The sequence below is a fragment of the Triturus cristatus genome, chromosome 6, assembly GCF_964204655.1.
Source record: "Triturus cristatus chromosome 6, aTriCri1.1, whole genome shotgun sequence".
Classification (NCBI taxonomy): domain Eukaryota; kingdom Metazoa; phylum Chordata; class Amphibia; order Caudata; family Salamandridae; genus Triturus; species Triturus cristatus.
In genome coordinates this window covers 78,715,189-78,731,730 of record NC_140589.1, presented here as the reverse complement: position 1 = coordinate 78,731,730, position 16,542 = coordinate 78,715,189, and the positions used below count along the sequence as shown (strand labels likewise).

Here is a 16,542-nt window from a genome sequence, read left to right as displayed (position 1 = left end):
AGGAGGAATACTTCAAACTTCCAAACCACTGTTTGCTGCTCTCCCAACGCAAGAAATCAGCTCACCGGAAAACCCTCAGGAACATCAGCAGAGTGGCATAAATTATTATTTAGTCTGTTCGACGAAATCAAGGAGGCAACTAAGGAAGAAGAAGGCACCCAATCAAACACCACTGAATTCCGGTCTAATCCAGGACTAAATTTTTTTTACTTTCTCCGATAAACCTTCAGCATGGAAACCAGGACATCGCTTTAGTCCCCAGTCCACCGGAAAAGGTTATTTCTAAGGTTAATCCAGCAACCCCAGACTCTAACAACCATCAGCCCCACGTTACAGTCGACCCAGATCACAGGGAGCACATCTCACCATTTCCGTTATGGGCTCCATTCTTACACACGAGACGATATACAATGAGACGATATATAGTCAGCACTAACATTTCACTTTATTAAATTAGAGATTCAAGTAGACTTACTGATCCTGATAGCCATACATGTAGCAGACATTCAAAGGAACCTCAAGGAACTAAATGGATTGATCAAGCGAGTCCAAAATTATCCCAGCACATCTTATCATACGTGTGCTACCACTTTAGACCTTCTAAAACCGATCCAACATTTTGACGGAAAAATACTAGCAGAGGTAAAATCATGGCCATCTTTGTCCCAATTGGACTATCTGCCCACCATAAGTCCAACTAATTTGTCATCATCCCCCACAAAAGGTACACAACTACACACGAAGAGAACCCAGGGCATTGAGGGAAACACGGCCAAGTCTCAGATACCCAACGAAGATCGGTCAACCACAATCGCGCCTCTCAATCGGACAAGCGGAAATGGATCGCCCATAGTAACTAGAAAACACCGATCGGAGCAAGGCCAACAGCCCCACCCCCCTTTCAAAAAGGGAGCACAAACAGCCTAGGAAATTGAGGAACAGCCAGCTCTAAAGTCAACAAGATCAGGCCCAAACTTTCCTCCATATTTCCTTCTAGGATCAAAAGGACTCCAGATCGTCAAAAGAAACAAAAGGTTAGCATTCCCCCACTCCTCACAGTGGCCCATCCCACATAGACGCAATACAGGTAGATGACAAAATGAAAGTAAACAGACATAAAGCACTTCGAACACCAACCAAGGTCAGGTTCCCAAATTATCTATTCAGACTACTGATAGATCAGCGTGGCACTTTAGCTGGCCCTCCTCAACAATCTCTCCAAGATGCTTTCCCCACGGAAGAGCAAGACACAGTAAATGGCAACATTCATCAAACAACCGTGAGCCGGCAATGGTAAAGACATGCTTCACCCGAGCCAACTCAAAGCGAACCAAGTCATATGAATACTGTACCAACATCCCGGGTTGACCCGGAGTAAATAAATACTGCAGTTATTTAGCACAAATAACTCCGCACTACACCAAAAAGGAGGCCCAAGAGCGGACACTTGAGCAAACTAATCATACACTTCTATTTAGATCAACTGCTTTGTCATACAGGAGTCCGTCAAACACTCAAGCACCTCAGGACCCCCGCTCGGCCCGGTACAAGATAACATTTAAGCCCCCAACAACCACTAGTGCATCACAACCAAACATTTAACTGAGTGGGAACCCAACGCAGCAAAAGAGATCATATTCAACTTGACCTACCAAATTGGGAAGAACGAGCAAAGTTAGAGATGATCCCTCGCTATAAGTCCAGAAGACATAACGATATACTAAATAGAAGTGCCATACTGAAACTGGCCAGTACAATCAACACCCTAAGCCATTTGAGAACTCAACATATAGAAAGTATTGAATTCAAACTCGATTTAGAAGCCCCAGGAAGAGAAGTCACGGAGGTCTCCTGGAGCAAACAAAACATTGCCATGGCACCATAGGGACTGCTTTTCGAAATGGGGCATCAAAGTAAAAAACATGGAGACAGAGCGGTACCCAGGCCCACTTTGTCCCAATCCAAAATCATCACAAAATATTAATACTACCATCAGTTGGGAACTAAGGGGAACTATAGGCCCCCATGGAATAACTTCCAAATTGTTGACCAAACCGGAGTATCCAGCACTCAGCAGCTCCAGGAGCCCTAAGTTATGAGAAAAGCATCTCTATCCACAGTGTGGGATGTGGCACTACCAAAGAGTCACATGAACACACAAACACACAGTCTCAAGCAAGATCAATCTAAAACTGTACTCATGGAATACAAACGGCCTAAGTTGCAAGGTGGACAACATTGACTGAATTTCCTTTCTTCAAGAGTCCTTCATCTTATTATAGCAGGAAACTTGGGCTGTGTTTCAAACGCCAATCACAGGCTTCAAGGAGCACCACTTACAAGCGACCAAAATAAAAAAAACAAGGCAGAGCCTTTGGTGGTGTATCAACATCTATTGCATCCCATCTAAGGTGCCAACAAGAATCGATCAACCTAGCTAGGCCAGTCATGGGTTCAATGCGTCAAACTCTCAGTTCAGCAAGATTCAAACCATCCAACTAAATCTGATAATGTCACCTATTTACTTTGCTGCAATGTATACATCCATCCTTCCAAGCGGCAAAACGCAGGAAAAATAGAGAGTCTCTATCCTCTCTACTCAAATCACTGCAATTCACTTATCCGCAGGCCGCCATTGTCTGGTCATGTGATTCCAACAGGTCGCTACTTCAAATAGATATGATTCATCATGCCCAATCCACGCTCCTAGTCATAAACAGCATTTTCTCCGTAATAGACAATCACTTCAGAACTAATCGCCAAGGCAGAACAAGCATTGAAGCATTATTGAATATAGGCTTGTTTGCCCTCAGTGGCCATTGGTCCCAAGACCAACCAGCAGCCACTACTAGAGTCTCAAACCATTCTAGCAGCATTATAGATTTCACTCAAGTAGATATCAAGCAGTTCCAAATGATCCACAGTTATCGAATAAAACCAAGACTGGAGTGGCCATTTACCATCCATCCTTTAAGAGCTCTACGAAGCAACAATTTAAGGGTTCTTCTCCAGAGTGCATACAATCTGAAAAGGCTGACTTGGAATAGCACGGAGGTATCTACAATAGTGGAGTTCATCATCAGGCATACTCAGTTGCAAATATGGGAATCCACAATAACGCAACTTATTGACAATTTTCCAACTCATCACTTTCATAATCACAGGAAAGATGCCCCTGCTTGACCAAATCACTCCTGGGGGGGGGGGGGGGGGGAAGACAACTAAATAAGGAGATTAGAAAACTCTGGAAACAAGACTCAATTCACTGTTCAGACATGAAACAGCAAATCAAAATATTAAGGGGCCTTTATAAAAAGGAAGTCTAGTCAGCAAAAAAACCCATATCAAACATCTGGATAAAGTTGCTGCACATGATCAAAACAAAGAACAATTTTGGGCAGAAATTAACATCCTAGCTAATGACACAATGCAAGCATCTCGGAGGCAGACTGGACAATACACCTGGAATCTTCTAATGCACAAGCACAAACCGTGAAAGATTTCCAAGGTCGAAAAAGTCAGATAAACATATATCCTGATAATCAGCTTGAGGAACAATGGCTGAATGAATCACAAGTCCAGAACACCTTAAAAAAGAGAGAACAAACGGAACTCCTGGCCCAAATTAGCTTCCTAACGCCCTATTCAAACTCAATCAACCATTCTGGGCCAAGTTCCTTACCCCGTGGTTAACCACGCCTTCATAACTAACAGCATACCCAAATCAATGAGAGGTAGCATCCTTCACCCAGACTTCAAATCAGGTAGTAGATCAGACTGTGGTTCGCAGGATCTGATCGCCTTCATTGACGGTGAAGGCAAATTGTACACCACTAATCTACTTTTAGACCTCGAGACATCATTCCAATTACACAAACTGGCTTCAGACCGGGTACCAGCACAATGAGCAACCTTTTGGCCGTCACCCTTGTCGAAAAAGCATTCCACAAAGCCACCAAACTGTACACCTGCTTCGTCGATTTGAAAGCGGCTTTCGACTTTGTCCTTAGACAGTGTCTATGGTCAAAGATGGTTAAATAAGGCATCCAACCCAAGCTACTTGAGGCCATAGTTAATCTTTATTCAGAGACATGGGTCCGTGTCAAACTAGGCAAAGGAGACAAGAGTAGAGGGCAGCTCCCTACGTACACTGGTCTAAAACAAGAGTGCGTTTTTGCCCAGAGCCTATTTAATATCTACATGGCGGACCTAGATGATTGGCTGTCGGAACCTCAAAGCAACTCACCCAAGATAGCAAATCAACCAGTGAGGTGCTTACAATATGCGGACGACATAGTCCTAAGCATCCAGACACCACTCTGTCTCCAGCGGCTGATACACAAATTACACGAATACATGGAGGAGCTCGGTTTGAGATTAAACTACATTAAAACTAAGGTGATATGTTTTTCTGCAAGTGGGCACACCCACAATGTGAAATTCAAGTGGATGGCAGCAGGGAAAAAATCTGACCTGGTCAGATCGTACAAATATCTAGGGGTCCTAATTAAAATATAAAGAACATCTTGCCCACATACGGGCCCAGGTGAACAAACTCCGATTCGCACTACGAACAAAGTTAGGGTGCCCGTCCCATGCTCACCTCTTACAATCAACAACAATCTACCCTGCTTAAATGTGTCTTCCACCTCCCGCGATTCATCTCTCAGGCACAGGTGTGACTGGAAATCGGCTGCACTTATCAAACTGTGCTGGACACTGAGTGGCCCTGCCAGAATAGTTGGCCGCCCTACGCTGGACAGAGATAAAGAGACAGACAAAAATCCAAGAATTATTAGCCAACAGCGCTTCAACATGCCCTAACCTCCCTCAAACTGAATGAAGCATGGGACCTTAACATCAGTTTTTCTGCCTTTAAATAAAAAAAATGGCCAACTAAGCTTTAAAAACACAAGCCTGGTTACTCGATAAAGCTGAATTGGCAAGGAAAACCAATGGATGGATGGTATTGCAAACATATGAGATTTGGGGCCCACAACCCTACCTCATATGTATATATCTCCATCAACACAGGATTCTTTTCTCCTTATTCGTCTGGGAGCTTTTTCAACAAAAGACCAGGCCCCCATCTTGGAAACAAACATGGCCAAACCTCTTTTGCAGGCTATGCGGCACTGATGAAGAAACTATATTACATCTTTTGTGCATCAGTCCCCACAGTCGGCCAGCTGAGACGGCAATTATTATTACCAGCACTCCGGTCTCTTCAGATAAGATCCTGCAGACCAGCCGTGACGACACTTTTGATTAGCCAGTCGCTGCAGCTTGCTTGTAGGGCAACAAAGTTTCTCCAGCTAGTAAATAAACAGCTCCAAACACAGCGAGATGTCTGACAGTAATAGTACAGTACTTGGAAAGGAATCTAAAATGAAAACCATACTCAACTAAGATTCAATGGCACATCAACAACTACTGGAAACTTGCATCCCCTCAAGTCGTTAAAAAGTGCATAAGTTCAATCCTGACCAGGGGTCATACTTGGAGTGGAGCTAATAGGGAGACCAACCCAGCTACATGTAATCACACAGCTCATGAAAGGCCACAGACAAGGGTATTGTGGCAAATTAAACTTTGAGTCAATCAATCAAGGCTTGGTAGAGCGCAACTACTTACCCAAAAGGGTCTCAAGGCGCTGGGGGAGGAGGGGGGCACAGCTTCGGGAAGTTTACGACTATTCGAAGAATCAGGTCTTGAGGTCTTTCATGAAAATTGGAGTGTGCTGGTGTCAGTCGGGGGTGGAGAGGGAAGGTGGTCCATGCCTTGGCCGCGAGGAAGGAGAAGGAGAAGGCGCGGCCTCCCGTTCTGGTTTTCTTGATGTGTGGCACATAGCAAGGGAGAGCTGGGCTGAGCGGAGGGATCTTTGGGGTGCACAAAACGAGAGGCGGTGGTTCAGGTAGGCAGGTCCGGTGTTGTGGAGGGCTTTGTGTGCGTGGGGGAGAAGCTTGAAAGTAATGGTCTTCTCGGCGGTGAGCCAATGTAGTGTTCGCAGGTGTTGGGTGATCTGGCAGTGGGGGGGTAGGGAGTAGGTTGAGGACTAGTCTGGAGGTAGCATTCTGGAGTTTGCGGTGAGGTTCTGGTTGATCCCAGTGTAGAGTGCGTTGCCGTAGACCAGTCTGCTGCTGATGAGGGCGTGGGTGACGGTTTTCCTGTGCTCGATGGGAATCCATTTGAAGGTCTTACGTAGGAGATGGAGGGTGTGGAAACAGGAGGAGGAGACAGCGTTGATTTGGCGGTCCATTTTGAGTTTAGAATCCAGGATGATTCAGAGGTAGCGTGCATGGTCAGAGGGAGAGGGTGAGTTCCGAGGGTGGGGGGCTACCAGTTGTCGTTCCAGGCATCTGGGTGGGGGCCATGATGAGTACTTTGTTTTGTCCGAGTTGAGTTGTAGGCAGCTGTTCTTCATCCACCTGGCGACAGCTTCCATTCCTTCTTAAAAGTTGTGTTTGGAGAGGTTGGGTTCGTTGGATAGGGAGAGGATGAGTTGGGTGTCGTCTGCATAGGATACAATGTTGGTCTGTGGGATCTGACAATGGGTGTGAGCGGGGCCATGTAGACGTTGAACAGGATGGGGCTGATGGAGGATCCTTGGGGGAACTCCGCAGGTGGTCGGTGTGTGATTCGAGAGGAAGGGTCGGAGTCTGACCCACTACGTTCTGTCGGATAGGGATGAGCGGATCCAGTCGGGAGCCTTGTTCCGGTTTCAAGTGACGTGTAGTCTGCCGGCTAGGGTGCGGTGAGAGACTGTGTGGAAGGCTGCGGAGAGGTCCAAGAGGATGAAGGCCACAGTCTACCCTCTGTCGAGGAGGGAGCGAATGTTGTCTGTCGCGGCGAGAATGGCGGTTTTGAGCTGTGGTTTTTCCTGAATCCGGATTGGGAAGAGTCAAGGATGTTGTTTTTATCTATGAAGGAGGCGTGCTGGCTGTTGATGGCTCTTTCGATGACTTTCGCCAGGCACGATAGTAGGGAGATCGGCCTGAGGTTTTTGAGTCTGGTGGGGTGCGCCAAGGGTTTTTTCAGGATCGAGTTGATCTCGGCATGTTTCCAGTCGTCAGGGAAGGAGGGCGGTCTCGAAGTAGCGACTGACGATACGCTGAAGCTCGGGCGATGATGTCAGCGGCTCTGTGGTAGGGGCAGGGGTCTGTGGGGGCCCCGGATTCGGTTGACTTCATAATCTTTAGGGTGTCTTCGATGTTGAGGGCGGTCCTGCTGACAGGTGTAGGAAATGGAGAGAGAAGGTTCCGCATGTAGGTTGTCGTCAAAGTTGTTATAGATGGTCTTGATTTTGGGATGGAAGAAGGTGCTCAGTCTGTCGCAGAGGTCCTGGGATGGGGGGGGGGGGGGCAGGAGGGGATGTCGGTTGTCTCTCTGTTAGGTTGGGTGAACTCTTTGATTATGCTGATGAGTTCCTTGCGGTTGTGTGCATGGGCGGAGAGTCTGTCCTGGAGTGTTTTTTTTCCTTGTATATGTGATGAGCTTGTGGTGGGCGGTGGTGGCTGCTTTGAACTAGTCGAGGTCTGCTGTGGTTTTGGAGTTCGTCCATATCTTACCAAGGCTTCTGCAGGTTCATCACGATTCTTGAAGTTCGGTGGAGAACCAGCTGACTCCCTTGGCGTGTGGGTTGGTGGTTTTCTTGAGTGGGCGGTGGTGTTGGCGCAGTCGGTAATCCAATTGTGCAGGGTTCAGGCGGCGGGGTTGGGTCGTCGTCAGTGGCGGTGGGAGCGGAACTACTGAGGGAGACAGTGAGCTGATCGTCGGGAATCTTGGTCCAATTCCTGAGGTAGAGCGGGAGTGGTCGTTTGCGGGTGATGTTAGTTTTGAAGGAGAAGTGGATGCAACAATGGTACGTCCAGGGGAGTTCGAAGGTATGGCTGGAGTGTCCTGCTGTGAAAATTGGGTTGAATTTGTGTCCTGCTGAGAGCGCAGGTTCAGGAACGATCTGTTTGAGTCCGATGTTGAGGAGGTTGTCCAGGAGGGAGGAGGAGTTGAGGTCTTGAAGGTTGTCGAGGTGGAAGTTGAGGTCCCCTAGTATGGTGTAGTCGGTGGAAGTAATGGCTTGCGGGGTGATGATGTCATTGATGGAGTCGGAGAAAGGTGCGCATGGTCTGGGGGTCTGTAGATGAGGGTGCTTCGGAGGGTGGTGGTCTGTATCTTCAAGTGAAGGTAGCTTTTGGGGATGGCAATCACGATGTCGGGTCCAGAGGCAAAGTTCATCCAGGTTTTGATGAGGAAGGCGACGTCTGGGGGATGTGCTGGTGAGGAGGTTTGAGATTGCCGTGGCACGTCTGTAGAGGGAGCTGATGTGGAGGAGAATGCGTTATAGGGTTTGGGGTGCAGTGGCGGGTGGGTTGCGGTGGGTCCTGGGTCTCAGTGAAGGCGAAGGAGCGGCGACTGGGGAAGCAGGTGAAGGCTCTGTGGGTGTCGATTGGTGAAGAAAGTTTGCAGTTGTCCTTGCCGAGTGAGTAGGGTGCTGAGGAGCTGTAGCGCAAGCGGGTCGGGGGGGGGGGGGACCAGGGTCCCTGGCGCTGGTCGCGGACGAGCTTGCCTTTGGCCCACCAGAGGTGCACCTGCTGCGCGCTGCCACAATCAAGTAGGGGTGAGGGGAGGGCGGGACTGCTGGGAGGCGGGAACACGCCGAGGGGCAGCGGGAGCAGCAGTGGCAAAACCAGGAAAGGAGCAGTAAAAAAAAAAAAATACAAGAACAAGGAGAAAGGCAAAAAGGCATAGGAAAAAGGCAAAGGAGTGACTCCCCTGATGTGAACCATACTGAATTGTGCGGGACAGCTCCATCTTCATCAAACTACAATTCATGTCTCCCAAAAAGAGGTGATACGCAATACGAATCAGTGCGGGCCCAACACTTTTAGGCAGGCTCTTGAACTACAGTTGACGAAAAACATCACCATGCCCAATTTTTATTTTTACCCTTGTTATTAGTGTATGGTTTTTACTTTTACTATGCGATTTTAAACACTAGCTGCAATGCAAATGATTTCGGTCTTTGTAAAGGTATTAATTAACCAAACAATAAAGATATATTCTTCTGGTTGACCTCAAAACAGATAGACGGACGCATTTCGCACTAAAATATAGTACGAAATGGGAATTTGTAGTTCATGTAATTACGCACAATTTCGCAAAATTGTTGCAATGTTGTGTAAATGCGGAAAAACAAGTTAACAAAGATAGCACAACCATAGTATTTACTAGAGAACCAAATGGTGTAGAAGCAGAGCGAGCATCACAAGTAACAGTCATGAGGGGCCCAGCAAAGGCAAAAGAGCTCAAGATTAGAACCCCAAACAACTGCCAATACCCATTTCCAGCCTCTTTCCAGTTCTGAAATGTGCACTATGGAGCTCTTGCCCTCTCTTCCCTGGTTTACAGCATTCTAAGTTTCAGAACGTATCAGCCTCAGAGGGAATGTTATAGTGAGCTGCTGTTTCTACAGCCACCTAGCCACAGCCAATAGTAGCACAGCATTTTCCCTGAATCCACATGTAGGCTGTCTACCCAAACAGGGAGAAACGTTCTACCTGAGGGTAGGCTCAAGATTCACCCTGGCACATCCCAGGCTTGTGTCCAGTCATGGCTCCTAGCCAACCACAGGGTTCCACACTTTTTCACTTTTGTCGGATTTGTTTCTCACATGTTCCCACAACTTTACATCCACTGCTTGTACAAACTGGTCACATGATTGTCTACCCTTTCATGAACTAAATGGCTCCCATCCCTCTAGATTTTTGATTTGACTCTTTATCTCTCTGATAAATAAACCCAATTTGCAACCAAAAGGTTGGTCTCATATATTAATACTTATCAAACGGCTAAATCACAAGAGTCTCTACAGACAAATTTGTATTCTTTTTCTACCCCTTTTTCAAAAAACCTTATTGCCGTACATCTAATTTTAAGTTTGAGCCATGCGCGCTGCCCGCTCTGCGAGGCTGCTGTATTAGAGTATGAGAGAGAAGCCAGCGCCCACTCTCCTCCCAAATTTTTCATTGGCTTGTGTCACTGTCTTTCGTAAATGCTGCCTTCGGATTCGTTAATAGGCTTGTTAGGCCCTACTTAGTACGGCCTTGTCTTCATTTGTACCCGCCCATGGCGAATGGCCTTCTTACTTCAGTTGTTACTTGGGACCTGTTATTTAGTCTGTAAGCACTATTTACTTTATTGAATTTCTCTTACTGCAGGCCGCACATGTGCCACTTCAGCTGAAACCGCTTGCGTTTTTTTTAAGCAGCAGGGCCGCCGCCGTAACACGGGCGCTTGCTTTCAATCACTTTAACCCAGCATTATCTTGGGTCTGTTTCAACCCCTCATGTAAAAGGGATTTAGAAATGATTAGCGAAAGTCATGTGAATTACAGGTAGCACATAATTCTGTGCTAATGGGCTGAAGCTGACAACAGTACATGTGTATTACATGTCATCTGCACTAAAGCCACCTCCTGACCAGGTGTTTTAGAAAGCCTGTTTTATTAACACCACCACCAATAACACCACAACCAATACCACCACCTCCACCAATACCACCCCCAATACCAACACCACCTCCACCAGTACCACCACCTCCACCGCCAATACCACCACCAATACCATTGGCACCAATACATCCACCAATACCACCAGCACTGCCCAATACCACCACCAATACCACCACCTCTATCAATACCATCACCAATACCACCATCAGCACCACCACCCCCAATACCACCATTTGATGATGATTTAACCTTTTACTTTTCTGTTGAAGAATCCATTTGCGACCAAGGTTTGCTATATATTGCAAAAATTGAATTTTTATTGTTGCTATTCATTACCATTTACCTTATTATTTTTCAGACTGGTCTAAGACGGCCGCTATTAAGGATGCAGTGTCTGTTCGAACTGGTCACATCACCTACCACATCATGAAATACGTGGTCGCCATCCTTCTTGATGTATGATATAACTTTTTCCCTCTCTGATGAATAAATTCATTTTACGACTGATGGCGATTACATACACTAATACCTACAAAACAGCAAAATTACAAACAGCAAACTCATATTCTTCTCTTTACCAAAATACCTCATTGCCTCTTATCTGATTTCTACCATTCCAATATGGCTGTCATACTCGCTCAGATTGGTCACATGACCTTTTTTGTCACAACCACCAGATGCCATGTATTTCTACACACGTTCACTTCAGTCCCACACGGACCGATAAGACCGTTTATCACTACCGACTGCAGGCACATCTAAACGACTATATTCACAATTGTTAGATAAGCGACTGTATTCACAGACTATTATACGCTCTCGCCATATGCTATGACATACATGTGGATATGTTGCCAATATTAGACCGCTTGTTTCATTCTTCCTCCCTTCTCTCTCCCCAGATCGACTGAAAGCATACAGGCGTATAGCTTTTAAGCTATTTTCCCAGTATGACTTTGTTAGCATGCAATTAACTCACTAAGAACAATTTTTTTATTATTTTTTTTATTATGGTTTTCCAATTCTTCTTTTTAGCTCTCCACTCATCATTACGCTTCATTTCAAAAGACAGCGTCCAATGGGCTCAATCAAATTACGTTCAATATCGGACTCAATTGCTTAAAGCTATTTGGATTTGTTCTTTTAGACCTGCTTTCACTATTTGCCTTTGCTAAATGACCCCCTGGAGCCCAAGCATGAAACTTCGATGAACAATGGGCTGGAGTTTCACTTGAATAAAACACAGATATTTTAAATAACCAACAAAAGGTGTATACACCATACCTTTTGGTTCACTCACTCTTATTTGTCAGTTCCACTTTGGTCTCACTTTGACTTGACGAGTGTCAAGGAAATTCCTCTCATTTGTTATTTTTGGTCAATTTGTATTAATATTATTCTAAAATTAAAATATATAGGCATTAGTATTATCTTTCTCCTTGGCTGGATATTGGATGCCGGTCTGAATGTACAGTTATATGTTGATGTGTAGCCTTGAAAAAGCCCCAGGCCTGCACCCCAACTAGGGGGCGAAACACATGCTGGCTGGTTCATTTGTAATAGAGAATCATCAACAACTCATTTCAAATCCATTTTATCACTATAAGTATCAACATCTGGAGACTTTCTATAACAGAACTTCTGGCATGGTCTTACACTGTCTACCTAACTTCATGCCCAGTCATGGGCTTCTAGACTCACAGGGTTCCACACTGTTCCGCTTTTGGTGGGATTTATTTCTTACTTCTCCGTTGGCTGTGAGCACCAGAGTGCTGCAGTGCTGCCGGTGGTTATTGCAATAGCATGCCTACTTGTTCATCTGACGTAAAAGACATTATAACTTCTTGTTCCCCACAGAAACTAGCATTTCTCAGGCATCAGGCGATAGATATTATCCAATCCTGGAGGAGGCGGGGTTGTTTCTTCATAAAGCATGTTATTTACAGTACATTGGATATAGAAACCTCTTCAATGCATATTAGGTCTGCCGCTGATGTGCATAAAAGAGTTGCATGTCCCAGTACCTTCCCTCCTCAGACAGCTCATCTTTCCGCAACTTCACGTCTACATTTTCCAGGTTCTGCCTACAAGCAGTCAGTTTCTCCTCCAGGCCGTCAATCTGGAACACATAACAGAAGTAGAAATGAATGGCAATTTTTTCTCGCTACTAAAACAAATATGCAGAGCTCATGCAATGACCAGCCGTTTCCATCTATGTGCTAGAAATGTACTATCCAAGGCATTCTGAAGTCAATGAACTGGTGTACCTCAGAGGAGAACGGAGAGGCAGCAAGGGGAAAAGTTCCAGGAGCAGGGAAAGAGAGCTAGTGCAATCTCTGCAGAGGTAGGAGCAATACATTCACTTTCATTGTGTTGTAAAAAGAAAAAGAAAAGTAGTTCTAAGATGTCAGCAGTGGAAGAATATAGCTTACTCAATCAAAAGCAAGATTAAAGGAGAAATGCTCCAGGAGGTAGGACAGCCACAAGAATATAGAGAAGAGCAATCCAATAGAGAGCAAGGGCGTAGATAGAAAAGAAATATATGTAATCATAAGTGGGCTCCCGGTTGTATGGTATTTTTTTTTTTTTTTTACATTTCTGTCTGCATTTTTCTAGGTTTAATTTTTTTTAGCCAGCCTATTGGTATTTATCCATATTTATTTTGTGGACAGATGAGGTGATGACTTGAATATTTCTGCATTTATTTAACGGATAAATGTGCACTCATACTTCGATGCCTGTCAGGTTTTAGCACATTACACAGCCAAAAGCAATAATATAATAAGCCCACATAAAACAATTAGCACAAATACATGTAGGGCTTTAAGTGGGCTGGGTCCTGAGGGTGCTCAACACCGGCATTTCTAAAAAGCAGGCGCTAAGACGGGTCCCTATAGGCTCTCCATTTTTGCCCTCACCCTCAGGGTGAAAAATAAATCTAAACTCTGCAGCAGTACCACCCTCCACAGACTTTGAGAGATATCTCACCATTTCAGAGCTGAAGTATTTTCAATGTTATATGCAGTGAAACTGTAGCTGTTGCTTATTTGTCCTATGCAACCAACAACCATAGATAAAGCCAATAGTCCTGGCCTGTTGTAGGTGCAATGTGACTTATTGTTGTATATATCACGTTGCAATGACAAAAGCAGTGTTGGATTGGGATTAAAGATCGGCCCAGGCATGCTAACAAAAAGCTGCCCACATTTGCATATTGCTTTTCCACAAGACACAGTTTAGGGGATGTTTTATAAAAAGAAGGGGGGGGGGGGAAATCTCTGACATAGGCATGCTTTCTTAAGTTTACTTCAATAAAAAAGAAAGCACGGAATTGTTCACACTGGTGAACCACACCTGAATACTTCTGCTCAGGATCCCTGCCCAGTATGCATACATTAATTGGCAGGCCCAGCGACAGAAAGGGAGAGACACCTCTGCCTATTGACAAAAGGGAGGTAATGGACGCCCATCTGCCTCCAGAAAGGCCACTTCGTCACCCCCTGGGCTGCTAGCGGCATCGATCAATGCAGAAACCGACCAAATCAGCCCCCCAGGCTGTTCAAAAAAGCAGCCCACAGCTGGGACTGGATAAAAAGCAGCCCACAGCTGGGACTGGGTACTGGCCCCTCGGGCATTGCCCGAATGCCCGCGTTACCTATCCGACCCTGGACAGAAGCACCCCTCAGTTTTTTCATCCCACTTACAGCCCTGAATACATGTATACAGTAATTTAAGCAAATTTAAGCAAATCCATTGAGCTGTGTTACTACCTATCAATATGTATAGCTATTGGCCTTAAAGTCATTAACCTTAGATAAGAGAGTCACTCAAAAGAAGCCAAATATCTGCATATTTCAGCTTTTAAAATAAGCACAGGCATGAAACACGATGATTTGTGTCTGTATTTATCTGTAAAAACGGAAAACAGGGACTCTAATCATAAGCAATGGGCTGACCCACAGCCCCTTCTGTAGTCCTGAATACGGGCTATCCGCGACCAGCAGTTGAAGCAGTCTGTAGCAAAACTGCAAGGAACTCCCAATATCATCCAGGTGAACATTTAACACCGAATTTGCACCACCCAGAAAGAACTGATTAACCCCACCAAGATGTCACCGTTTGTGTAAATGCCCCACTGTTCAAGATTGAGAAGCAATGTACGGTTATGATCATGTCAGTAATATCAGTCTGTGTGCTGGGTCAGCTGTATTGCTGCTGACGGACCTATCTTGCAGCATGCCAGGCAACCTGCAGGCGAGGAAGTCGAGCTGCCATACAAAGACAACAGTGGTATCGCAAGCTGGCCTTTACTTGTTAAAACAGATTGCAAGGCATGGTCCGGGCTGACCGACTCCGCTGGCTCAAAAACAATACCACAGATGACCCCCTCACCTCCCGAGCCACGCTCTGCTTCTCCTTCTTATTCCTCGCCATCCCCCCGGTGCTGGACTCAGTCTGCTCTGCACCTCCGCAGCCTCCAGAGTCACACGTGTGCGGAAGACATGCCTGCTCTGCTCTCATTGGTCGCACCGAGTTCTTATCCGACGCTGTCGTTCCTCATTGGACAACTCTGCGCCGCAGCCATGTTTGTTCGGGTCGTCGGTACAGCCTAGCGGCCATGTTTGGTGTAGTTTTTATCCACAGAGGCACGTATCATTCTTGTTAATGTCAAAAGCGTCACGCATACACTGACTTCAACAACGGGCCACTGAGTGGCGCTGTTGATCCATTACACTGATGTGTGTTTGGATTAAATTGAACACTTAAACAAAGAGCAGATGTTACATCCAGGGGCACTTCATTATTAAATCGTGGCAAAGACAAACTTGCGAGCCAGAGCGAGTTTCATCCCTTTAACATATCGACATTCAGAGACACGCTTAAAAGGAAGAATTCGAAATTACTTGCGGCAACTCCGCGATCAACATTCACTATGTTCCCAAAACCTGTGACAGGCGCATGTAGGCAATTTCACGCAGCATGCTGCCGAGATTCGACAGGATAAACATTTCCATATTTCGAGATACAACTCCTACATAACAACGTGAGGGAGAGGCTTTTATTGGTCTGGGCACACGGCGTAGAGGATGTGGCATAACGGCTAGAAGTGCCCACTTCATAACTGGGGAAACAGGTTCTAGTCTCGGCGTCAGCTCAACATCCTATGATTCTGGCCAAAACATCTAATCTACCCGTGCCCACAAAACATGAATGTGTCATTCATTGTGTGTAGTCATGCATACCTGTCAATAGCCCCGATCCAGACGGGAGACTCACGGTTTTATTTTGAAGCCGTCCCCCTCCTGAAATTGCCCTAGCTTCAATAGAAGGTAGTGGGGGAAATAGATTTTCCTTTCTGTTTTTTATTTCCCTCTTCTAAAATGTTGAAATGAATAACTGTTGCTCCTGTGAAGTGCCCAATACTTTCAGGTCGAGTTCGCGCTATGTAAAACTGCAACAAAAAATGATGCCCCTGTGGCCAGGGTTGTAAGGTTTTTGGTAAGCATCGTGACAGACAGGTAATTACTGAACCGAAGGCAAACTTTATATTCATAACTGTATTTATTTATTTATTTTTAGAGTTTTCTATAGCGCGAACCAGACCTAAGATAGGGTATCAGAGCGCTTTACATAAAGAGCAAGGTGTACACATTTAATGGAGAACATTGCATACAAAGAAACTTAATATAAAAGTAACAGAGAATAGCAGCATTGAGAATTGTTCTGAACAATAAAAGTCAATTCAAGTTCGTGCAGGTCTTAACTTCGCGGTCTAGTGACCCCAGAGTAGAGGTAGTTAGGAGGTTGTAGAGCTGGTGGCGTGATTGTGTGGATTTAAAGTAGGAATTTGCTTATCATGAATAATTTTACTTCCTTTTTGAAGAGAGGAGTAGAGGAGATTTTTCTGCTGTATGGTGGAAGCGAGTTCCATATTCATGGCGCTGCTCCGGAGAATGCTCTGTTGGAAGTTTTAGTCTTCTTGAAACGTGAGGGTTTCAGAAGTAGATTGTTTGCGCTCCTTGAATGTCTGTTTC

General features: G+C 45.5%; 1 protein-coding gene across 1 annotated transcript in view; it reads right to left on the bottom strand.

The window, feature by feature from the left end:
• Positions 1–15,047, bottom strand: part of CCDC167 (coiled-coil domain containing 167) — a 33,965-nt gene extending 18,918 nt beyond the window's left edge. The window contains exons 1-2 of the mRNA XM_085610250.1: positions 14,900–15,047; positions 12,532–12,626 (exon numbers count right to left, since the gene is read on the bottom strand). Of these exons, the coding sequence (XP_085466376.1) occupies positions 12,532–12,626; positions 14,900–15,028 (224 nt within the window). The 5' untranslated portion in view covers positions 15,029–15,047. The remainder of the gene's footprint in view (positions 1–12,531; positions 12,627–14,899) is intronic.
• Positions 15,048–16,542: the final 1,495 nt, after the last annotated feature.